Source organism: Vulpes vulpes, chromosome 12, assembly GCF_048418805.1.
Source record: "Vulpes vulpes isolate BD-2025 chromosome 12, VulVul3, whole genome shotgun sequence".
NCBI lineage: Eukaryota > Metazoa > Chordata > Mammalia > Carnivora > Canidae > Vulpes > Vulpes vulpes.
Window position 1 is genome coordinate 185432717 of NC_132791.1, and position 25432 is coordinate 185458148.

The 25432-nt window shown below is 43.5% G+C and overlaps 1 protein-coding gene across 3 annotated transcripts in view; it reads left to right on the forward strand.

Annotated features, from left to right (window-relative positions):
* The window catches only part of CDH11 (cadherin 11), a 148883-nt gene that overhangs the window by 106193 nt on the left and 17258 nt on the right, over positions 1–25432 (forward strand). For all 3 annotated transcript variants that reach the window (XM_072731754.1, XM_026011692.2, XM_026011693.2), the window contains exons 5-11: positions 2791–2910; positions 4840–5007; positions 9564–9751; positions 15702–15955; positions 22275–22411; positions 23129–23262; positions 23493–23610. In XM_072731754.1, the coding sequence (XP_072587855.1) occupies positions 2791–2910; positions 4840–5007; positions 9564–9751; positions 15702–15955; positions 22275–22411; positions 23129–23262; positions 23493–23610 (1119 nt within the window). The remainder of the gene's footprint in view (positions 1–2790; positions 2911–4839; positions 5008–9563; positions 9752–15701; positions 15956–22274; positions 22412–23128; positions 23263–23492; positions 23611–25432) is intronic.

Genomic DNA, 25432 nt, shown 5'->3' on the forward strand with positions numbered 1-25432 from the left:
AATGTATGCGCCCTTCTATGGTGTAGCGACAGGAAATGTTATTTGTGTAGTTGAAGTTTCAAATATTTAAAATGGACCCGAGATTTTAAGACCTAAACGTACACGACACAAGGACGTGTGGCCGAGTGGTGAGAACACGGCCGGACCCTGTTATCCTGGCTCGGGCGCCCCTTCGCCGTGTAACTGGGACCCAGTTGGCTCTATCCTAGCGTTAGTATCCCTTTCTGTAAAGAGGAGGGGAAGAGTGTGGGATCTTACGGAACTCGAGGCCGTGTGGTCCAGTTACTAGTGCACGCTGATGTCTGTTGGAGTCCCAGTGTCGGCAGTACTGGTTGAATGCGGGCCTCATGCTAACTAATGACTGACGCGGCATCGCTGCGTTTAATTTTTGCGATGATTCCTCTTTGCAGTGAGGTAGGTCCTCTGACATATTTTGCGGATGGGAAATCCAAGCTACAAACAGGTCAACTAATTCATCCCAGGGCTCCTGAGCTATTATTAAGTGGCCACAGAATACACATAGAACCATGGCACTATGTCACCACCTGCTAGAACAATTTAGAAGTAGATCTAGCTTCTCGTCAGGCCTGAAGACACCCTGCACTGTTAAAGAATATTTCTCCGAGTGATTTCTTCCCCTGGACACCTTTTCCTGGCAGTAGCTTTTGTTTGGCTTCATAGAACGCATGCAGTTGTGGTCTTTCGAGACACATGGAAGGGTTTGACTTTCAGACAATCATCAGGGCTGTTTTGATCAGGGAATGAGTCCAATTATATGAATCAGAGATTTTAGAGCCCAAATGGATGAAAGGATCACCAGAGCCAAGCTGCCCATTTTACAGGTGAGAAAACCAAGCAGCAAGAATAGGAACCAACCTGCTCAAGAAAAGTTAGATGCAGAAGTAACCCTGAGACCCTAAGCTCTTTCCACTTTGCAGGTAGAACTCGGGATTAAAAAAGAAGAAGAAGAAGAATCTCTCGTTTTTGCCTCCTCCAGATAAAGTCAGGCCCTTCTCATCTTTTACGAAGGTCAGGCCTCACTCCTTACTCCTCTTCCCTGGCCATGACCAGCCCTTTAGTCTCTGGGTTTTCACCTAGGGATGTTAATGAGAAAGAAGCAGACATGAGCCAGATTGTTAAATAGGGGACAGCAGTAGCATCGGCAACTGGCCCAGAAGGAAAGACCGGCCATCCAGAAGAATATTCCAGAGGAATTTACATCGTCCCCACCTCTGGGGGCTCCTGATGCTTCGGGATGACACCCAGGCTCTCTGCCATGGCTTACGAGAGTAGAGTCTGTTGTCTTCGTACCGGATTGAAGTCCTGGCCGTGCCCCTCACCAGCCAGGTGAACCTGGGCGACTGGTCCCATCTTTCTCGGTTTTCATTGTGTCATCTATAGAGTGAGGATAATCTAAACCGCATGGAGGGTTAAGTTGCGCAGATGGAAATTACAAGGAGCCGCGATGGATTTAGCGGAGTTCCAGAAGCAAGTGGAGCTTAGAGCCTTGATGATTTCCCTAGCTCTACCGCCATGGTAGAGACTAGGGGCTCTGCCCCTTTGTAGACCCCTACTACCTAGAATAGTGCCTGGTTGTACGGGAAGAGTTCCAGAAGAGCCGTTTGCAACAAATAATGAATTACAGAAAAGTAATTAGAAAAAAAGCAAGATTGACTTTTACACCACATAAAAATCACTGACAATAGTAAATTAAAGGGTTGGCAGAGGCTGTGTAAACGGGCTCCCCTGCCCCCACACGGAACCTTGCCCTCTGTTGCAAATGTCACAGAGAGACCACCTTCACTTGGTTGCTGGATAGGGTTAGACTCCAGACTGGCGATAATCCACTTAGCAAGATTGCAAACATTCAGACCTCTCACACCTAATTCCTCACAATGCAGCCCATGTCAACGTGAGAAGCGGAGCGAGGCGGGCACAACGCATGGGACGTGCCCGAAACAGCGCCTGGCACAAGGCCCTCAATTCCGTTTCTCTTCCTCTGGCACCACACCCCACTCTGTCACCCGGCACCTTGGGGCCTCCAGTCTTTGTGACCAGCAAAGGAGAGAGGCTTTTCCAGGAGAAACAGAATATCTCATCTCCCTCCATTTCTCTGGTTTCCTGGCCTTCGGACCCACCGACGTCTATGGGTGGTTTCTATTAAATGAGTGCCAGACCCCTTAGAGGTGGGAAGATGCAATTTTCATGTCACCAGGGAACAACATTCTGTGCAATATTTATAGCCATAAATTAATTAAAATGTAGTATTAGGAGCTATTTTATTACATGCAGAGCAACAATAAAATGATATATTTATTGCTCTGCTACAGATGGAAGACTGCTCTCTGTCCTTCTACGAAAAGCAATTCATCATTAATTATTCTTTATTATACTCTTTGAGAAGATTTTTATTTAATTATTTGATGTACTGTACATTCCAACTGCATGGGTCTTAGAATGTTTTCACGATAATGTTCTTATTATTACTTGAACTGCTAAGCATAGCACAACGTACTAGGAATTTAGAAAGTTCATTTTTAAGCGATGGGTGTTGTTTTTTTTTGTTTTTGTGGGGTTTTTTTGTTTGTTCTTAAGGAAGGAAAGAGGGAAGGAAGAAAAGGAGGAAGAAAGGAAGATTGTTTTACACCTCTACCCCAGAGAAATGAGAGCATGTTACATAATTGTAGGGCTTTTCTCAGTTTTTAATTTTTTAAGATGGAACTTCATAAACTGGAATAGAACTTAAAAAGCTGAGGAGGTGTTGCTAATGAATTTATTTCATTTTTTAAGGAACGTCGGTCATCCAGGTGACCGCCTCAGATGCCGATGATCCTACGTACGGAAACAGCGCCAAGTTAGTGTACAGTATCCTGGAAGGACAGCCCTACTTTTCAGTGGAAGCGCAGACAGGTACCGTGTAATGTCGTTGTGACCCGTGACACGTCGTAAGGAGTCCAGGCCGACTCACTAAACCTACTTGAGTCTCAGTCTTCTCAAATATGAGAAAGGCCACCCCATAAGATTGTGGGGAGGAGTGGACACTGTGCGTGCATGTGCCTGGGTGTGGTTAGCTTCCAACGAACTTTATTTGTTATAGTCTCTGCCCCTCCGTCACCAGGCCTCTTTAATAAATATAATCTTAAAATACAACCTTTGTTTTAAAACCATGTCTTAAAATTTAATTTAAACTTCAGAGCATATCTTAAAATACTTAAATTTTTTCGTAAGTATCAACTGTGGATCCCAGTGAAGACCCATTGAACTTGAGGGCTGATGAAAACTGGCAGCTCTCAAAGCTTGCTTTGCAGCCCACCACGCAGGGTGCTGGGAATGGGTGTTAATAATGTTCACATGTGTTTAGGAGGTGGCATGTTCCTCCCCTGTGCTTACAGATCCCCAACAGGCATTATCCAGAAAGAAGGCTCTGCACAGCTCTTACAGGAAAAAGATAGCAAATCAAAAGGGTGAAAAAAATATAACCACCAAAGCCAAATTGTTCCACTTCATTTATCCCGAACTTTATTCCAGGGTCCTTTGTTTAGAATAAACACTGAAATCCTGTGAAACTTCTAGTCTACAATATATTCCCCCAAACTGCTTTCTTTTTGTACAATATGCCTGATACATTTAAAAGATATTTACTAATAAACCACATTTGTTGGTATACTTTAATTATAAGAAAAAATATATATATTAATATGTATACATAGGGCCTGTCAATCAGATATTTCGTCCATTTGCTGGATATAATTTCCATTGACCTCTGTTATTATTTGTTTGTAGCCACTTTGCTTCAGAACACAACCTATGGGGTTTCTTGCTATGATTCCATCAAAGGCATTTGCTGTTTAGCCTTTCCAGGGTAACTAAGGATCAATGTGGGATTGCACCCAGATTTTTAGCATCCAGATGTGAGATGCTGAAAACCGATGGAGGAATTCCAGTTGCAACCTTCATTTTTCTCAAGGACTCCTGGTTAGAAATAACCTGTTTGAACCTACCGAAGTGTTTGACAGATCAGACATGAGACTCAGTGAGTTCAAGGGTGTTGCTGAGAAATACAGACATCAGGGCTAAGAGAGGGACAGGAGGCTTTCTTCTTATTTCCACTATAAATGTTACCATATCTGCAGAGAAGAAGAGCTTGGACGTGTTCTCAAGAGGGTTCAGTGCGCGCGGTTTTCATCCCAATCATGTGCTAATAGCCCGGGACCATGTAGAATTTGATCATTTACTTACCACCATTGTCGGTGATGGGTGATAGGAGTACAAACAGTAAATGTTTGCATAAGCATTGTGTGTACTTTTAACTCATTTGGCTCACTCTTTTTAAATTTAATAATTACATTTCAACATATTGCATGGAATACATGCTGCCTACTTTTAACCTAATATAAGCCATCTTAGGTTGAATTCTAAGAATTGTGTTCTGGGATAGACTTTCAAAAGATTCTGCTGGCACTTCAAAAGCATGAGCCTAGTCATGGGTATCCATGCAACGGGCCCTCAAATATTTCATCCTTTAGGAACCTCAAGTGTTATGCCTGAGAATAGTGAGGTTATTACCTGCATTTACAATGCAACATATAAAGCACATAAAATTTTAATGCTATATTAATAATTATGACAATTTGCTGAGAAAGACATCTATCTATATGGTGCTCTTAAGTATGGCTATTTTTAATTATAACTATCATGTTGAAGTGACTCTTGTGTGAGGGCAGGTTCTGTTTTATTCCTCTTTGCTTCCCAAATGCCTAGAACTTTTATGTTGTTGTTTTAATGTTGTTATCAATGATATTTCATCAATGATGTGATATTTCCCACTCACCTGTCCAGGTATCATCAGGACAGCCCTTCCCAACATGGACAGGGAAGCCAAGGAGGAGTACCACGTGGTGATCCAGGCCAAGGACATGGGTGGACACATGGGTGGCCTCTCAGGGACAACCAAAGTGACGATCACACTGACTGATGTCAATGACAACCCACCAAAGTTTCCGCAGAGTAAGTAGGTGGGCTTGGCTTTCACATTTTAATGGTGCCACAGCCAGCCCTTCTCTGACCCATTCCTGCTTTACTCAGCTCTCAAGAAGAAATCTAGAAGAATGGTGTCTCTCGATCATTCATGCGAAAAAATGAAAACAAAAACAATACAACAGCCGCATAAAAAAGTGAAAATGGAATAAAAGTAGTAAGTTAAAAAAGAGATAAAAAAAACTCTGTGATCCTAGATACAGAAAATCTATTTTGCTAGGCATTTCACTAGATACTTGCTATGCAATCTAGCAATTAATTAATCCCTCTCTATCTCAATGTTCTCATTTCTAATCTGGAGGTAGTAGTACCTGAGTAACTTATCTATTGCTTTAAAATAGACTGCCCAAAACCTTTGTACAAAACAATAATAATTATTTATTTTTGTCACAATTCTGTAATTGGGGCAAAAGTTGGAGGAGACCCCTTGTCTTTGTTTTCATAGCGTCAAGTGAGGATGGCTTGACTGAGGCTGGAGGATCCATTTCAAAGAATGCTCAGTGACATGGCTGATGCATTGGCATTGGTTATTGGTTTCTCTCCATGTGGAGGCCACCAAGGAATGGCTTGGATAGGTTCTGAAAGTGAGAGCCCCAAGGATATCAAGCAGAAACTGCATTGCCTCTTGTGACCTAACTACAGAAATGACATCATTTCCACTGTGGTCTAAGACTACTCAAACTTGAGTGAGTCCTAGAGGACCTCATTTTTCAATGGAAAGACTGTCGAAGTCATGTTGAAGGAAAAGCATGTGGGATGGGAGATATGGCTTTGGCCATTTTCAGAGAATACGGTCTTCCAGGGGTCTTAATTAATAGGGTGTTGTTAGAACTAAGTAGACTACTATGAAATCTTATGATATTTGGCATAAGTTCTCAACAACAATATTATTATCTAGGGGATTGTGGTCCTCCTACAAAATTGATAGGATTGCTGAGGGAAATAAAAGAAGAAATGATTTTGTAAGATTAGTAATCATCAGGCAGCTCGGGTGGCTCAGAGGTTTAGTGCTGCATTCAGCCCAGGGCCTGATCCTGGAGTCCTGGGATCGAGTCCCACGTCGGGCTCCCTGCATGAAGCCTGCTTCTCCCTCTGCCTGTGTCTCTGCCTCTCTCTCTCTCTCTCTCTCATGAATAAATAAATAAAACCTTAAAAAAAGATTAGTAATCATCATAATTACAACTACTATCATATAATGAATAGTAACTACCATTGAGTATCTCTACAAGAGCCTACATTTTACAGATAAAATTGGGTTCCGTGAAAGGTGTAGTAAGTTGCGCAAAGAATGTAGCAAAGTAACCCAAAAAACAAAAAATAATCCAGTTAAAAATAGGCAAAAGACAGAAACAGAATACATACAGATGGCCAATAGACACATGAAAAGATGCTCAACATCACTTACCATTGGGGAAGTGCAAATCAAAGCCACAAAGAAATACCACCTTACACCTGTCAGAATGTCTAAAATCAAAAACACAAGAAATAAGAGGTATTGGTGAAGATGCAGAGAAAGGGGAACCCTCTTGCACCGTTGCTGGGAATGAAAACTAACACAACCACTGTGGAGAATAGTATGGAGGTTCTTCAAAAAGTTAAAAATAGAACTACCTTACGATCCAGTAATCGCATTACTGGGCATTTACCCCTAAAATACAAAAACACTAATTCAAAGGGATACATGCACTTTTGTCTTTATAGCAGCATTCCTGACTATGACAATAACCAAATTATGGAAGCAGCCCAAGTGTCCATCGATAGATGAATGGATGAGGAAAATGTGGGGCTGCCCGGGTGGCTCAGCAGTTTAGCGCCACCTGCAGCCCAGGGCGTGATCCTGGAGACCCGGGGTGGAGTCCCAGGTTGGGCTCCCTGCATGGGGCTTGCTCTCCCTCTGCCTGTGTCTCTGCCTCTCTCTCTCTCTCTCTCTCTCTCTCTCTTTCTCTCTGTCTCTGTCTCTTGTGAATAAATAAATAAAATCTTAAAAAAAAATAAGAATCAAACAAAACCAAGAAACAGATTCAACCATAGAGACCAAACTGCTGGTTACCAGAAGGGAGATGGGTGGGGCGGACGGGTGAAATAGGTGATGGGGATTACGGAAGGCCCTTGTCCTGAGGAGCACCGAGTGATGTATGAACTGTTGAATCGCTATATTGTACACTTGAAACTAATATAACACTGCACATTAACTACAGTGGAATCAAAATTAAAGACTTAATCAAAAACTTTTTTAAAAAATATAGCAAATTCAGAACTTGAACATAAATCTGTTTATGGACATGCAGATATAGACAGAGGTACAGTGTGATTGTAACGTTGCCGGGGCTGCTTGTACGCGGAGGATTCGTCACTAGATTAGGAGAGTAGCTGGTGGAACCTGGGGGTCTATTATCCCAGCAATGGCACTTTTTGCACACGTGGGAACAAGGCAGGCAAACAATATGGCCCCAGGAAGGCACCACGGTCTTTCAGAGGAATCCAAAGACAAGGATCTGCACAAAGGAGATACTGAGGTAGGATTACAAGGCAAGAAGCAGTTCTTGTGGGGCCCAAGGAGAGGGGACGAGAGATTGCTTCGCCTGGCCAGGCCCAGGGTTCATCACCTCCAGGGATCTTAGGGCTCAGAGAGCATTCTAACAGGCTTCATGCTCCCTTATCCACACTGCAAAATTGTTTGGTGTGTAGAAGGAGAAAACAAACAGGATTGTTAGCAGGCAGCCGTTAGTGCCCTGGCTCACACGCGATCATATAATAAAGTTACGTGGTTTCGGTGCAGAAACTGCAGTCATTGCACGAACTCTGATGAGATTTGGAGAAAACCAGCTCAGAATAGGTTTCTGTAAAGCTTTGTGTAAATTGGTAATTGTCTACAGAGGCTCATCTACGACGACTACACCTCCAGTTGTCCTTGACTATGCAGATTATGGTGTGATTAGGTTCAACATGGGTCAACCTGAAAGCATTCGAAGCCACATAATATAGATAAATAGAGACAGAATATCAGAACTGATAAAATCCATGGCAGGGAACCTAAAACTTAGAAGAGTTTAAGTAACTTGTCCAAAACCACCCAGCTGGGAAGTGGTAGAGACAAGGTTTCCAGCCCATGTTTCTCTATATTATTTCACACATCATATTTTTGAAATGTGAAAATGCAGATAAGATCATCTCTCTGGCTCCTCTACTGAAAACCTTCTAGGGGCTTCCACCAAGTTTAAACAAAACCTGACGTCTTTCCCTCTCCTGCAATGGCCTTTTTACATAGATGGGTCCCAGCCTCCCATGTGCCCTCACCTCTTACAGAAAGCTCCAGCCACACTTGACTTCTTGCTTCTGTATGTCTTCGGTATGTGCCCACTTTGGGATTTTTGCCATTTGTCCTTCACTTTGTAATTTGTATATCCAGAGATTCACAGGATTGATTGCTAACTCCCTTCAAGGGAGTTCGGATGCCTTCTTCCGAGGGATGTCTTCTCTGAAGGACCAACCAATGTCAAATCAATCTCGATTGTCTCTCTTTCTTCTTCTCACGTGGACATATTTAACACAAGTGTACACACTCACACGCACATGCATATACACACTAACACTCATGCACGCATGTGTGTACCACAAAACCGCACACTCACGCACACCCAGACGTGCATTCAGGCACGCACCATCCCCCTCGCAAACCATTGTACACAAACATACGGTCACACAGTCTCGTTACCCTCTACCACTTACCCTACTTTATTTGTCTTCTTCCTGGCAATGACATCATAGTAGGTCTACATTTGCTTTCTCTCTCTCTCTCTCTCTCTCTCTCTCTCTTTCTCTCTTCAGTTTGCCTCAGTAAGAGAAGAAACTTGATGGTTTTATTTACCACTGAGTCACCAGGGGCTAGAGCAGCACCTGGCACTTATGAGGTTCCCAGTAAATGTTAAATAAATATATATGGACAGACCACACTGTGGGAAAGCTTTCCCAATGAGGCAGTGCTTATTGACCAAACAGTGAAAGAGGTGATCTAAGAGGAGAGTCATATATAGAGTTAGAAGAGTCAAACTTCGAAGGATAAATTTTGCATTTGACGTTTAAAAAATATGAGGCTGTGGAAGTTTTTTAAAGAGAAGGTTGTTTTCCTGGGTATCTGGCAGTGCCTTGGAATTAACTGGTGGACCACTCAGAAGACATGAAAAGATGTCTTTGCTCTTTGAATGTATAAAGACGTACGTGGTCCTCCATCACTTCCTGTTGGGAAATGTAACTGAGAATTGTTTTCCTTTCTCACATGTGGCAGGTGACCCCACCACATCACCCTGGACCCTGATACTGTTTCATCATCCTTTGTAGAACACATTTCTTTGACAAGCAGGCCATGTGGGATCTTCCTTCCCATCCATTCACTTCTTTCATGTTTTCAATCAATAGAGAGTTCAATTTCAAACCCTTTGAGAAATTTATTGGGATTCAATGAAATCTAAAATCTTACAGCTGCCAAATAAAAAAGGGAAATAAAAATAGATGTCTTCTTCTTCTAGGCGTGTACCAGATGTCTGTGTCAGAAGCGGCTGTCCCCGGGGAAGAAGTAGGAAGAGTAAAGGCAAAAGACCCAGACATTGGAGAAAATGGCTTAGTCACATACAATATTGTTGATGGAGACGGTATGGAATTGTTTGAGATCACGACGGACTATGAGACACAGGAGGGCGTGGTCAAACTGAAAAAGGTGAGTTAGGGTGAGGAAGCAGGTGTGTGAGCAGGCTGGCCAGCCCAGCCAAGGCGACCTGTGGGGAACACACGCTGGGAGGCTGAGAAATGAGAATACGGACAACTGGGGCCTGACTTGACCTCACAGTTCCGCTCCCAGCTCTGGGGACATAACAGGACTGCGTCCCCTTCTGTTACCGCATCCCCTCCCTCCTACTAGGGAGGGCTAGCAAAGGGGGGCTGGGAATGCCAGCTGACTGCTTGTTGGTTTTTCTGTGATTTGGCACAGTTTTTACCTGGAAGGGCAGATAGCTAGATAAATCTAGATTTTGAAGAAATAGCCCTGAGCATGTAAGGGGTTCCTTCTTTGGCTCTGCCAAGCTAACTCGGTTCATACTGGCTGTTCAGAATGTCTCCCATCTGAAGTCTCTAAGGGCCACTGCATTGCTGGGCCCTCTGTGAAACTTGAGCCAATCCTCTGCTTGATTCTCTCTCAAGATTGAGCCCGTGAATCAGCAGTAATGAACCTCCCCCCAGAGTCAGCTGAAATGCCCTTAAAAACTGTGTCTTGGAATTAACTCACAGCAAAGAGGAGTTTACTATTTGTCCTTTAAAAAAAAAAAAATCTAAAATTTACTCAAGCTAAATATAAGCTAGGGACGCCTGGGTGGCTCGCTGGTTGAGTGTCTGCCTTCGGCCCAGGGCATGATCCCAGGATCCAGGATCGAGTCCCACGTCGGGCTCCCTGCATGGAGCCTGTTTCTCCCTCTGTCTGTGTCCCTGCCTCTCTCTCTCTCTTTCTGTGTATCTCATGAATAAATAAATAAAATCTTTTATAAAATATAATATACTAAATATAGGCTAAATGAAGTCTGAACATCTTACAAACATTTATTTTTCAGAAAAATTATATAAGGTAGATAGTATTATCCCAATGGACAATGGTACCTCAATTTAATTATGAGGAGATTGAGGCTCAGACAGATGAAATAATTTGATCTCGTCATAGTCACGTGGCTAGCAGCCCATGGATGTGAAATTCAAACCTAAGGCATTCAACTTACTACTCAAGACATTTTGGAAGCAGCTGGGCCAGAAAAGGATTATAAAGGAAGCCACATAAGATTCACTTTCAAGTGAAGAAATAGTTACAGTATTTTCTAAAATGGTTTTCCCCCCTGATTTACCACTTGAGAAATCAACACCTCTCCATCATCAAAGTGTGTGGAGCATTAAATCTGAATTGGATGATGGGATTACCTTGGTTTTAATCAAGCATTCATTTTCAACTTGGTTTTGTAGCATGAATATTAAGCTCCTCGGTGTGATGGGAAAGATTGGACTGTATCACCGATAAAAAATTAATTTGAAGAATCAATAAAGAGGCTGGTAGCTGGAGAGCAGGCAGGAGTAGGGTTGAGAAATTTCCTGGGAGGAATCTTCTAGTTAGGGAAGCAGGGAGAGATGTGCTCTAGGAAGCTGACTTTTTGCAATTCTTGCAGACATTGTTGGGTTTGGGAGATATACTGTGGGACGCAAAACAGAGAGAACGTAGGAGATGACTCTTTCGTAAAAGAATATGGAAGTTGAGGTGAACTTTGGCTACTTGGAAAAGTCAACATTAGTGACAGTGAATTAGTGGCCACGGCAGTCTGATCATCAGCCACAAAGGGCTATGGTAATCATGCCCTCTGGTTTTCCTCTAGAAAGGTAGCTGTGTATTAGCATAGAGCTGTCAACTTACCTTGTTAATTAATATTACTATCCCTTCTGTATGACACTGACATATGAGCACTGACATCGGCAATTCCTGCCTCCCACCCTTCGCTTGTTCAAGTAATTGGGTAGTTGGTTATGCTAAGGTTGTCACCTGATTTCAATGTATGCAGGGTGTAAACACTTACTATGTCTTACTATCCTGAAACATTTAAATCACCCCATGGAACTCACACATTGCAAATGAGCTCTCTGCATATGATTAATTTGCACATTTTCCCCCCAATTCAGTGTGTTTATTCCAGGCAAAGGAATAATCTTCTATAAAGCGCTGAAGTTTAGGTTTAGCACACTGTAAGATGTTATTTCCTTAGGAAGAGGACGTTTGCTTCAACTTGTAGCACAAAGTTCTAAATGTCCACCAGGAAAGAAACTAATTTTTGAGGGATGAATTCAATAGTTTAAAATGATGGAACCTATGGAAGTCATTATATGTGGTTTAATAATATGAGATTAAAGAGAGATCATAGACACATTTTCTCTCTTAAAATATTCTTTAATATAGTATTTTTACTCATTTCTTCATTCAGCCATTTTTCTATCGAGAGTCATTGAGTTCTTATCCTTTGTCATCAGGCCCCTTGTGAGAGCCTGGACATCTTAAGTTGAGACAGAGTCCGGGCTATCGGGAGGTCACAGTTGAAGAGAACAGTTAAGTGAAAAGACAATTAAAATAGAGCAGGTTTTCTCAGCCTGGGTGCTAGTAACATTTCAGGACAGATGATGCTTGGTCATCCTGGCTGTTCTGTGCATTGCAGGAAGTTGAGCATCCTCCCTGGCCTCTCCTTGCTAGACGGAAGCACACAGACTACTGCACCCCACCTGTTGTGATGACTTAAAAATAGCTCTAGACATTGCCTCATATCCCCGGGGTGACGGAGAGCAAAATCACTCCCCAGTTGAGAACCAAGTGTGATAAAATCTATGAATATGGGTTATGAATAACTTCTTATACGAGTAAGAATTTACTCCTAGAGAAGTAGGAATTTCCAAAATAGGTAAGAAGAGGAAAAAAAAAAAAAAAAAAAGAGCTCCTGAAGGGCTGGTATACATTGAAGGCTACATTGAAGAAACCTGAATAAATTCAGTCTTGAGTTTGAGATGGATACCGTGGGACCCGTTGAAACACTGTTGTTGGAATCCAAGGGAGAAATTACCGAGAACTGAAGAAGGCAGAAGAGATTAGGGTGAGGAGTTTAAGAGATATCTAGGAAGTAGAGTCATTCATGTATCAAATAGCTGAGGAAGCAATAAATATTTCTTGAGTATTGACTCCGTGTCAGACGCAGTAAGTGTCAGAGGTGTAATGGTGCATAAGAGAGAACCTGCCCTCAGGATATTCAGACAGGCTCTGTGTGGTTAGCCAAAGAACCAGTGTGAAATGAAAATGAAACATGTCGATGGCTCCGTGGACTTGGGGAGGAAAATCCAATCTGTTCATTGCAACGCCCTTGATCAAGTGGGCTCCTGTTGAGGGCCCCGAGATCCTGGCGCAGTTTCTGAGCTATTTACTTTCAACCAAATAAAGTCCTTGTAAAGCAGTGTGAGCGCAGCATTAGAAGACATTTTAAATATCCACTATTTTAATATCACTAGTTTTATGTCTGAGTATTTTTTATACTGCTTGTCCACACGTATATACATGTGGATACATAACATTTGACACGGCTGCAATCATAGAGTGATCTGATTTATTAACTTAATGTCACATCACAAACATTTTACATGCTGTTGTATAATACACATAATCATTTTCAGTGACTACATAACATCCCATCCTATTGATGGACCATTATTTCTTTAATAAAATCTCACAGTTGGGTTTGGTGTTTTGTGGGTATGTTTTCCCTGGTTAGATATAACCCTTTATTATGTCTGACAAACACCATGCGTTTTTGAATATTGTTTGTTTTGGTTTTCTATTGAATTAATCCCTCGGGGAGAAATCTCAGAGGTGGGATTAGTAAACTAAGGGGTATTAAGATTTTTACGGTTTACGTAGTGTGTTGCCTCATTTAGCTTTATTTCAACTACTCATAACATGGATAGAAATGTTCACAGGGGAAACTACCTTAATTTTTTTTTTTTTTTGGAAGGAGTCAAGGTATAAATTGTAGGCAAATGTGTAAAGGTTATTCAGCCATCAGCCCTGCTCCCCATTCAGTCAAAATAATTAGTGTAGATGCTGACTCGTTACAGTCAATCCTGGGGAGTGGGGAAGCAAAGATCAACAAGACTCAACAAGATCCTTTGGGATGCCCCCCACCCACCACCCCCAGCAGGGGTGAGAACGAGGGACTGCAGAAAGGCGGCTCAGGGAAGTTGACTTCACAAGCAATGAGGATTGCGCTGACCACCTGAAGGCTTAGTCAGGTCTCACTGAAGTAGGAAAGAGCATTCCAGAAAAATGTTTGCAAGGATTTGGGGACTTTGGCTTAGAATCTGAAAAGTATTGGGCAGACCGCAGGGTGACTATACTAGCCTCAACGTGAACATTGGGACCATGGCTCTGGACTCTGAGTCCCAAGCCATATGCCTAAATGGAGGTCCAGGAGTTCTGCTCTGAGAGCATCAACAGGCTTACCTGAGGTTAGAATGCTTCTCCTTACCTGGTCTCAGAACTCTAATATTGCAGTTCTCTGTTTTGTGTAATAATGGCAGAGATTTTTGACAAATTGCAGCAATCTCATACCTGCAGCCCATCAATAAACATTCCTTTCTGCTGCTCAGTAACCCAGAGAAGGACAAAGAAGCTGTTGAGTTCCAGAAGGGTGGATCACCAGGGTCTGATTTTCCTTCAGGAAGAACAGTGTTCCCTGAATCTGGGGTGATAGGATTGGGAAGATGATGGAAAAACTTTGAATGTGTTTCTCCTCCCCAAAACTGGAATCATCCTGAATTTTGAGCTTTGTAGAATTAGGTCAGGACTAAACCCTATGATTATATGCCCATTCACAATAAGCGTTTGCCAGGCGGTTGACAACAGCGTGGCAGGCAGATGCTAACCTTAAAAGACCCAACTCTTTCCAAACATTTGGTAGTTCAGCATCATCCAGAGTGCTAATTAGAAAGTTCTGTTTCCTAGGCATCAGGGCTTGTTTCTCTGCCACAGCTGTACTTTTCACCTTTCGCTGATTGATTCGCTCATTCAGAAACACGGAGTGTTTCCCATCAATTTCTCAATAACCCCAGTCATTCAAATACTAACTCCTCAATTTTTTTTTGAATCTGCATAAAATCTCTACTGTTGATATTTTTATTCTTTAAGTGGGCTTCTTTTAAACATATGTGCATTCTTTTAACAGGGAAGCCTTATTCTCAGTGGCCTTTATCACTTGCCATAAATGCAGGGTAACCTAGAGATGGATGCAAACAAAACGGCATGACGTCATTACAGTCTAGCTAGATAGTCGTATCGCAGTCTCTCAAAAGGAGATTAGGAAACATCATATGTGTTAAAAACTAGCACTATCCCGAGGTATATTGAGGTATCCTTGGTGTGTTTGGTAATGGAAGAATTAGAAAAGGAATACGAGTGTCAATAAGTGACTTCATAAGTAAGTAAATGTCATTCAACAAATCCATCCACCAAAATCACCCATAACGTCCCTGAAGTCATCTTAAGGGCCATGTTGGTAAGGGTCCCAGACTTTGGGAAATGCTGCATGGTCAGAAAACCAAAAATTAGGCTGTCAACATGATTAAGCCAACTGTGTGTGCGTGTGTGTGTGTGTGTGTGTGTGTGTGTGTGTGTGTGTGTGTGAACGAGAACAGTCCTTTAACAAGACATACTTGTGCTGAAATTCAGTGGGTGGTTTTATGGCCGAGATTTCTGGTACTTTACAGAAGGGGCCACAACGTTTACTTTTGTAGTGTTTTAATTCCTCGCCTTGGATGATTTTAGGGAGTGATCTGGACAGCCTTAGTGTTGTCATTATAGAATGAAGCTCATTTTCGATGATGTGATCCTTCTGTGTCTGTTGTGCTCCTGAATTACCCACGGAGCACAGTCCACATTTCAGCAATTGATTTGTCTGATTTTCTGACCGAATGGCTCAGGTAATTGGATATTGAATAGACCCCGATTTTCTCCCTTTGAGGAGCTATTCACTCTGCCCTGTAAAACAATCCGGTCTTTCTCTCCACGACTCTTTCAAGGAATTGGTTGTCAATCTTCTCTTCTCTCTTGTCAGCCCGTAGATTTTGAAACCAAAAGAGCATACAGCTTGAAGGTAGAGGCGGCCAACGTGCACATTGACCCGAAGTTCATCAGCAACGGGCCTTTCAAGGACACTGTGACGGTGAAGATTGCAGTGGAAGACGCTGATGAGCCCCCCATGTTCTTGGCCCCGAGTTACATCCATGAAGTCCAAGAAAATGCAGCCGCTGGCACTGTGGTTGGGAGAGTGCATGCCAAAGACCCTGATGCTGCCAACAGCCCCATAAGGTACAGGCATTTATGTAAATGCCTGGATGAGGAATCTTAGAGGCAAGAGGTTTTAGGAAAGCCCCGAGGGAAGCACATCCTTCGGTTTCAGAAAGGGCCCAAGATGATCAGGATCAAGGCAGTGTACACGACACTAAGCTTTAGAAGACCTGAGCTTTCCTTGCTCTCTGCCACTAACTTTTTGGATAGGCTTGTTCAACCTACCTACTTTCTGTCCACCGCAGACTGGCCCGTGTGTACTAGGTGATGCCACTCTCAGTGGGGCCTGCCTCAGGGAACTGTGGGGAGGCAGGAGTAAGGACCTGGGGTAGTCATCATGATTACAATGTACTGAACACCGTTCTAGGCTCCAGGGACCCTATCACTTGCGTTAGACACATGATCTAATGTATCCTTTCAACTTTATTTTATAGGAATTATTGTCATGTCAATTGAGGGGAAATGGTGTCTGGGGTGGGGGGGAGGGTGCAACGTGACTCGGCCAGGACGACACAGCCAGGGAACAGGGCGCTAGGAGACTCGCTCCGTCTATCCGATGGCAGCTGAGCACTTTGAAGAGATAACAAAGGGCCGTACAATTGTAGGCTGCTTTCGCGATTGCGAATGTATCTTTGTGACTTGACAAAGCTAGCTAGAAAAGTGGTTCAGAACCCTGCGCCCCACACCTGTGTTAGTGACCGATGAGGCTCTGAGGAAGAGGAGGGAGAGGAGAAAGGGAGGAAGACAGCCGGAGAAGGACGCCGAGGATGGGGATGGGGCCAGAAGTGCGCGGCTAACTGACACCTGCCCCGGCCTTGGAGTCTAGTGGGGGTTTATTTGTCCGTGGCCCTTCCACTGATGCCTTTTTTTAAAGATTTTATTTATTTATTTGAGAAAGAGTAAGAGAGACAGCAGGGGAGGAGCAGAGGGAGAGGGACAAGCAGACTCAGTGCTGAGCGTGGAGCCCGACTCAGGGCTCGGCCTCACGACCCGGAGATCACGACCTGAACCCAAATCAAGAGTCAGAGGCTTAACGGACTGAGCCCCGCAGGCGCCCCACACTGATTCCTTTCTCGCCTGGACTTCTTCCTCTGCCTCCTTCTGGTGTTTCTCCCCCACCTTTCTCTTGTCCTATAGCCAGACTGGGCATTTTTAACTCTACTTCCAAACATCATGTGAGACTTCACACTTCCGTTATCAGTGATCAAGTCATTCCCCCTTGCAGCTCCCTCCAGAATAATCCCAACTCTCTTATTTAGTATAAGCCTCTCGAAGCCTCTCCACCCTCATTCCTGCTGTGCGCTGCTCATCTCTTCCCTTTTTGGTCTATTTTCCTCTAGCCTCAGACTCCGAGCTGCAGCTAACCTGCTCCACTTCCTATTCCTTGAAGCCTCACCTACTCTCTCCTGATTCCTGACCTTCGCATGTTCCTCCTCTGCTTGGGAGCCCTGCTCCCCCTTCTTTCACACTTGCACATGACACTCATTTTCCCACCACCCCGTGGGTGTCACCTTTTCTAGAAATTTTTCCAAGACACCCTACCGATGGATCCGATGCAGCTTCCACCTCACAGCGCTCACCACACAAAATCTCGGTGACTCCCTATGTGTTGTCCTTGGCACACTCAAAGAGGGCCTGGGAGGGCCTGTCTGGTTCCAGGGTAGATAAGCTACAGCCACAGGAACAGTTCAGCCACCAGCTGCATTTTGAGGAACTGCTCTCCTGTTTTTCATAATGGCTCTATCTTGAAGAGATACCTGCACTCCTTGTGCACTGCTGCATTAGTCTCAATAGCCAAGACATGGAAACAACCTAAGTCTCCATCAGTGGATAAATGGATCAAGAAAATGTGATATATATGTGTGTGTACGTGTGTGTGTGTGTGTGTGTGTATATTTATATATAAATATAAATTAGGCTTTAAAAGGACAAGGGAATCCTATCATTTATGATGATTTGGATGAATTTGGAGGTCATTCTGCTAAAAAGAAATAGAGCAGACACACAGAAAGACAGACATAGCACGATACTACTTATGTGTGGAATCTTAAAAATTCAAACTTTGAGAAACAGAAAGCAGAATGGTGGTCGCCAGGGTAGTTGCCACTAAGGGGTGGAAACATGAGGAGATATTGGTCTTTGGGTATGACTTTCATTCATAAAATGAGTAAGTTCCAGAGATCTAATGTACAGCCTGATAATCCTATTTAAAAATGTATTGTATACTTGCAATTTGCTAAGACTTAAGTGTTCTCACCACACACACAGGAAATGGTAACCGTGAGAGGCGATGAACCTATTAATCAGCTTGACCACGGTCATCATTACACAAAGAATATTTATATCAAAACACCCTATTGCACACATTATATATAGACTATATATATATATATATATATATTATCTGTCAGTCATACCTCGGTAGAGCTGGGGAAAAGAGTAGACAAATCTGAGCATGAAAAAATGTTTGCCAAGAACAGTGGAGTTTTTCTGTTGACACCAAAGGAAATGCAGGAGGAAGGCCTGAATGAGAAGGTTGTTAGTTGCCTTTCAACCCTTGAACATTGTCTCTCTTTGGGGAGAAAGGAAGAGAATTGCCCTCTAGTGGGCATCTGCTTAGCCCCAGACAAGGTGTTGTCTACGTTATTTGAACTAATCCTCAGAGACCCTTTGAAGCGATGACTGCTTTAGGATGGAACTGGAAGTTCTGAGCCTGGGGTGGTGGTGGGGGGGGGGGGGGGCTGCATTCTTCAAAGGTGCCTGGCAGTTGAGCCTGGAGGGCTGGACTTTAGTCCAGATCCGTCTTCAGTCCATTCTGAGTTTCTTGCTCTACCCTAACCGCTACCACCAAACCGAGTTCCCAAGAGGGTTTGAGGGTGGTGTTCTCTCTAGGCAGGAAGATACGTGGCATGATGGCTGAGGAGTGGTGTACCGACACCTTTAAACGACTCCAAAATGGCCATGGTGTAGATTTTTAATGAGTTAGCTTTGGCCTGAGAGTATCGAGGTGCCGTAGCAACGTTCTGGAAGAGAGATGACGTAAAAACTCTCGGAACAACTGCTCATTTCCTCTGTGCCTCATGTCTCCAGGATCCGCATCTGCGATTGGTTATTTGGGTCATGTTTTCACTGGTAGCTGTTCTGTGTGTGTCGGCAATTTCTGTGTCTATAATTATCCAAAGATGCTCAGTATGGCTCTTGAACACCACCCCCCTTACCCGCTCCGTCTCTGTTCCCCAAACAAATTACAGAGCATTGAAAGCTTCTTACGCAGTCTGCCTGCCGCCCTCCTGTCCTCACTACCTAATTCCCTGATTGTTGATCTTCACCTGTATAGGAATTCATGCCCTCGGACACCCGGGTAGGACATTACAGTGTCAACCAGACTCTTAGCTTGCGGAAATTCTGCAGATCTTTCTTCTCAGACTCTGTAGCGTTCAACCCACTTCTGTTCACTCTTGGCTTTTGGAGGTAATCTCTCTTCTTAGCTACCTTGGCAGTAATCTGTTCGTGCATCAGACAGGACCGCGCTGGGGTCTTCACCAGATCCCTGGCCTGACAGTGGGGAGTCCCTGAGACACGTCCTTCCGCCTTGCACCTTTCTCTCTCTCCGTCCCCTCATCTACAGCATTCCTACCCATCGCATGATTGAATTAATGCTCCAGATGTATTTTCTGCCTCAGGGCTGATCTTTCTCCCTAATTCTACTCTGTACCTATTCTGCGGTCTGCTGTGAATTTTCACACTTGCTTTCTCCTTTACTGGCTCATTCATTCATTTAGACTTATTTTTGAGCTCATACTTATCGTGACACGCTTTTGTAAAAAAAGTACATCCTACCTGCTTCACCTTGAATCTGTGAAACCCGAGGTAGGCCTGGCTTGTGACTCTCCGAGCATGGCAGCATGTCGCCAGGGGAGTCTAACCTCTTCTGCTTGCTAAGCTGGTTTTGTTTTTGTGTTTCTCAATGTCTCCTTTTCTGACACCCAGCCGGGAACTCTCCAGGACGCCCCCAGCCGCCCCAATATCAACTGCGTCCCACTGGTGCTCTCTTCACCACACAGCCTTGCGTCCCCTGTCTCACTCCTATCCCCCCCCCCTCCGGTACCCGTCGCCTCATTCAGATCCTAACCATTTCTCTGGCCTTCCTCCACTCTCTCTTGCTTAGACCATCTTGTCCCTCCTACTGTATTAATCATCGCAATAGTCCGATTCCATTTCTTTGTTCCTCTAACCGAAAACCTTCTATGATTTTTCGCTGGCGGTGGGATGCAGGTCATCCTCTGTAGACTGACATTTGAGAGCTGCCATGATCCACCTACACGGTGTGGCAGCAGCAACAAGAAGAAGAGCCACTCTCTGTCGCACTGTTTACAGTATGCGAGGCGCTAGGTTATATATCTTAATGTGTAATTTCCTGTAACTCTGTAATTCCTACCGATAAGCCAAAAGTTAGGTTCTACTAATATTCCAGTTTAAAAGATAAGGAGGCTGAGATTCAAAGCACTTAAGAGGCTTTTCCAGTATCACGGGGCTTGCAAGTGCTGGAGCACAAACTTGCATCTAGGACTGTGCAAACTCAAAATGCATGTGTGCCCTTTGTTTCTAGAGAATAACACTGTGAATTGTTAATTATCTCTCTCCCCGTGAGTGTGTCTTGTCATGTCAACTGGATAGTTAACTCCCTGGTGGCAGGGGAAAGAGGCCGTCTCTCATTTTTGCCTCCTTTCCACAGAGGGCTATCCGCTGAAGGCTGTGTTAACTGAGCCTCTCCCGACGTTTCCGAGGTGTAAATGGTTTATCTTCAGTTTCCTGACGGGGGCAGGGGATTCATCATTCCATCCCCGCAGGGAGCTTCAAAGGATGAGCTCTTGTCTTTTATCCCGTGAAGTGCTGCTCCATGTGGGGGACCCCTCTGGAAACATGACCTAGAATTGGAAGATCTGGATTCTAGTGTTGGCTTCCCCAGAAACTAGATGATTGGCCATTAGCAAATCCCATCATTTGTGCATTGAAGAGGGTACATTCTAGGCCATCCATGGTCTTTGTCGCCTTTAACGTATTTTGGGTTTTATTACCCTTGATGAACGCCTTCAGACTTATGTATTCTGTGAACTTTAGGAAAGTGCTGCTTAGCCCTCCAAGAGCAGGAAGCCACCCAGGTATGAAGCCCAGGATGACTCCCAGAGTTAACCCAATCACCTTTTCTCTTCATTTTGGAGGAAGGATGACAGAATGAAAAGGAAAGGGGCTTTGGAATTCAACAGACTTCTTAAAGTCAGCCCTCCAGTACTTAGAACTCCGGGTGTCCTGGGCAAGTTACCTTACTACACCTCAGTGTAGGCCGTTCTTCTTGTCCCTTCGCCCTCCTACACTTTGGCATAAACACAGTCCAGTAATATTCTGGAAATTATTTTGTCTTTTATTAGAAAAAAAGCAAATTTTCTAGTGGGCAGGAGTAGCTGAAACCTTCCAGCCATGCTATTAGGCACATCCCATCATGGTAGTGTGGGGAGCTTGTTCTACAAATAATCACCAAGGGGATCCCTGGGTGGCGCAGTGGTTTGGCACCTGCCTTTGGCCCAGGGCGCGATCCTGGAGACCCGGGATCGAATCCCACATCAGGCTCCCGGTGCATGGAGCCTGCTTCTCCCTCCGCCTGTGTCTCTGCCTCTCTCTCTCTCTCTGTGACTATCATAAATAAATAAAAAATTAAAAAAAAAAAAAAACATTCAAATAATCACCAAACCTGCTTTGCATATTTCACGGTGGAATTCAGAACCAAGCTACCTGGGAATCCCTAAAACCAAATAAATAAACTAAGTAAATCCATTCAAAATAGAGTTGGCATTTTTCTTTAAATAAGGAGAAAACTGATTTTTTTAGGACCATAAATGATCCTTGATGATAAATTTAGATAAACTTGAAACTATTTGATATTTAATATGCAAAAATCTGATAAAGGTTTGATACATTTGTGACTTTCTGAGTAGTTTGGGAGCAAGGCAATCCCACTTCCCAAAGGCAGTTTCATAAATATTCAAATGGTGGGTGATTGTAGTAAATATGAAGAAATATGCAACATGTCATTATGCTTCTCAATCAAATATATGCTAAACAGCTCTTTCATTCATTGTACTGAATAAAGAATCCCAATGTGGCAAAATAGTTTCTATAAAAGATTCATGTAGGAAGTTTAAAAAGTAAATTTGATTAAAAAGGAAACCTAGTTCAAGCAATTCATTGAAAAAGTTGTTTTAAACATAGCATGGAGAAAATATTCAAATATTAAGCTGCTCAAAATGTCTCTGTCTAATTGCCTCATTTGCATTCTGCTTAGGTATTCAATCGATCGTCATACTGACCTCGACAGGTTTTTCACTATTAATCCAGAAGACGGTTTTATTAAAACCACGAAACCTTTGGACAGAGAGGAAACCGCCTGGCTCAACATATCTGTTTTTGCAGCAGAAATCCGTAAGTATTCTCCTAAGGGTTTTTTTTTTTTTTTAAGATTTATTTATTTATTCATGAGAGACACTCAGAGAGAGGGGGGAGGTGGGCAGAGACACAGGGAGAGGGAGAAGCAGGCTCCTCGCAGGGAGCCCGATGTGAGACTCGATCCCAGGACCCTGAGCCAGGGGCAGGCGCCCAACTGCTGAGCCACCCGGGCGTCCCTCCCCTAAGGGTTTTGGTTCTATCTTCCCAAATTTTATTCCATCAGACTCTATAGATATTCTGGAAAATGGCAGACAGCTGAGATAGTATATATTTTTTAGTCTTAAGCATATTTTTTCAAACTTTAAAATTTATTCTTGGTCATCGATCGAAGAAGACATAGAAATACACAGAGATATTTTCTCTCTTTCTTTCTTTCTTTCTTTCTTTCTTTCTTTCTTTCTTTCTTTCTTTCTTTCTTTCTTTCTTTCTTTCTTTTTTTTTTTTTTCCCCGACCTGGGGAATGGTCTTGGCAAGGGAGCTGATAGCCCTCAGCAGCTTGAAGCTCACAGCCATCACCGAAGGATCCCCCGCTTTATCCCTCCACACAGTATCGTTTAAACCCAGAGCAGTAGAACCCTTAGAGCCAAGATTTGGGGGTGCTTGTTTACCTAAAGACCAGCGGTTCTCAAACTCCATCACACACTTGAATGTCACGGAGGGCTTGTATTTACTGTCTGAATTCTCTTCTTTCAGACAATAGGCATCAGGAAGCCAAAGTCCCGGTGGCCATCAGGGTCCTTGACGTCAATGATAACGCTCCCAAGTTTGCTGCCCCTTATGAAGGCTTCATCTGTGAGAGTGACCAGACCAAGCCACTTTCTAACCAGGTAATGATGCTTTCTCCTTCCCTGGCTGCAAACAGGGCATTTGGAAGCAGAGTTTAGTCTTGAGAGCTTCATCTAGAGATACTTCCCACTGCCCAAGAGGGTTTCAGAGCCCTACTTTAACGTAACTATGTCCTCTTGTTAAACCCACCTTCTTAGCCAGCCAGGAAGTTTTGAATAAATGATGTGCCAATGTCAGCATGATTTATTTATGGGCCACCTTTCTCTTCCAGCCAATTGTCACAATTAGTGCAGATGACAAGGATGACACAGCCAATGGACCAAGATTTATCTTCAGTCTACCCCCTGAAATCATTCACAATCCAAATTTCACAGTCAGAGACAACAGAGGTTCGTACCAAGGTTCCTATGCATTCAGAGAAGTAGAAAGGGGCGAATGAATGGCTTTTATATTGCAGAGCACAAGTGTTTTCCCTAATCTTAATAATGCCTCTCTGTTGAAGAACAAACAAGAAATAATAATGCCACCTTTATTTTGAGCCGTGTGGGCTCACTTGGTGCATATGAATAAGTGATTCTAATTTTATTTTACTCTTTTTGTTGGCTTTGATATTCATGAAGCAGTGGGGAAACCATGTGGGGAAGCTTACGGGGTCAATATGCAAACAACTTCATTTATCTTTTTTTTAAGAGGTTGATAAACCCTTGGGGGGAAGCATGGCTCTATGAATATTGATATCAAGTAAAGCATTAAAAGAGATTAGTTCAACTTTGTAAGGCAATGTAGTCTTTCAGCTGGCCTTCCCTTCCAAGCCCTGTTTTAATGCCATGGGGTTGGGTACAGAGCTTGAAACCTAAAGGTGGTTGCAGAATTATTGCCTGAAGGGTGTGAGCAAAGCATTATTTGGCCACCAGAAATACGGCGAAATCTGATGTCACTCCTGCTTCTCATTTCACCCGAGAGGTTCTAGACTTACAAATCGTTCCAAGTAGTTGTTCTTGTTGAATAGGACCAAGCTGATAGAGTCCCTTGACAAAGCTGGGAGCAAGCCAGGATCAAAAAATAAGTTTCTTGACTTCTGGCCAGGCTATTTTGGTCTGCGGCTGTTCCTATGAGCCTGTGACAAGGCAGGTCTGTGGATAACGGGGAGACAAATGCCATCATTTGACATAAGAATAAAAGGTGGTCCCCCTCACTACATACGCTTTCGGGAGCCACACATTCGCTGTGCGCTGGGTTATGGATTGATTGCTTTCCCAGTGACTGAGATCAGGCTTCGAGGAGCTCAAGTTAACCTAATATGTACTGTCGCTTCCCCATCGCTGTCATCACTATCATCAGTATTATAAATCCCAGCAGCTACGCTCCAGACACCAGGCCCAGACCCTTCCCCCAGTCTCCGATTTCATTCTCTCGGCACACCGTAGGTCAGGGTGGTTATTATCCTTCCCCTTTGAAGATGAGGAAGATGGGGCGCAGAATCACCAGGTAACTTGTTCAGAGTCAATCAGCCACATAGGAGTCAGACCGAGGCTTTAAATCCAGGCTCTCAGAGGCTAGAGGCTACAGCCCTAAGGTAACCACTGGCCCTATGCGGTTGATTATTAAAGCCCAGGAGTTCCCCACACTGCTTGGATTTGAGGGGATATGATCTGACATACTTTATTATTAGTTCTGAAGCTGATTTGAACATTTAATGATGGCCTTTTTAAATCAAGCACATATCAAAGGAGACTGGAGGATAAAATGTCCTAGGTGCCACGACAGATTTTTCTCTGCAGATGCCTTGCTCTTCGCAGTGGATATGCTCTTGAGAGGCTGGGTGTGAAGGTAGTGGCACGAGAGACCTGTGTTTTCAAGCAACCCTATGAAACAACCTGCCCTTCACTTAGTAAATAATTCCTATCATTTTGAAATAGAAATAGTACTCCAAGTGCTTTAATTTTATAGTTCATCTAGGGTTTTGTCTTTTACTTGTTGGCTTTGGTTGATGGGCACCTGTGAGTGCCTCAAGCACCTTTGAGAGATAACTCTGCACAGCCCTGAGATAGAGGAGGAGTTTTCAACTGGGAGCTCACATAGCACTGGTGGTGCGCGTGTGTAATATAGGAATTTCCTTTCATAAAGAAACGTTTCTCCAAAGCAGGGAGGCCCTGGCATGTAGTGGCCACTTAATAAGTGTTTCCTGAGCTAACCTGAAGAAGGTAGCAT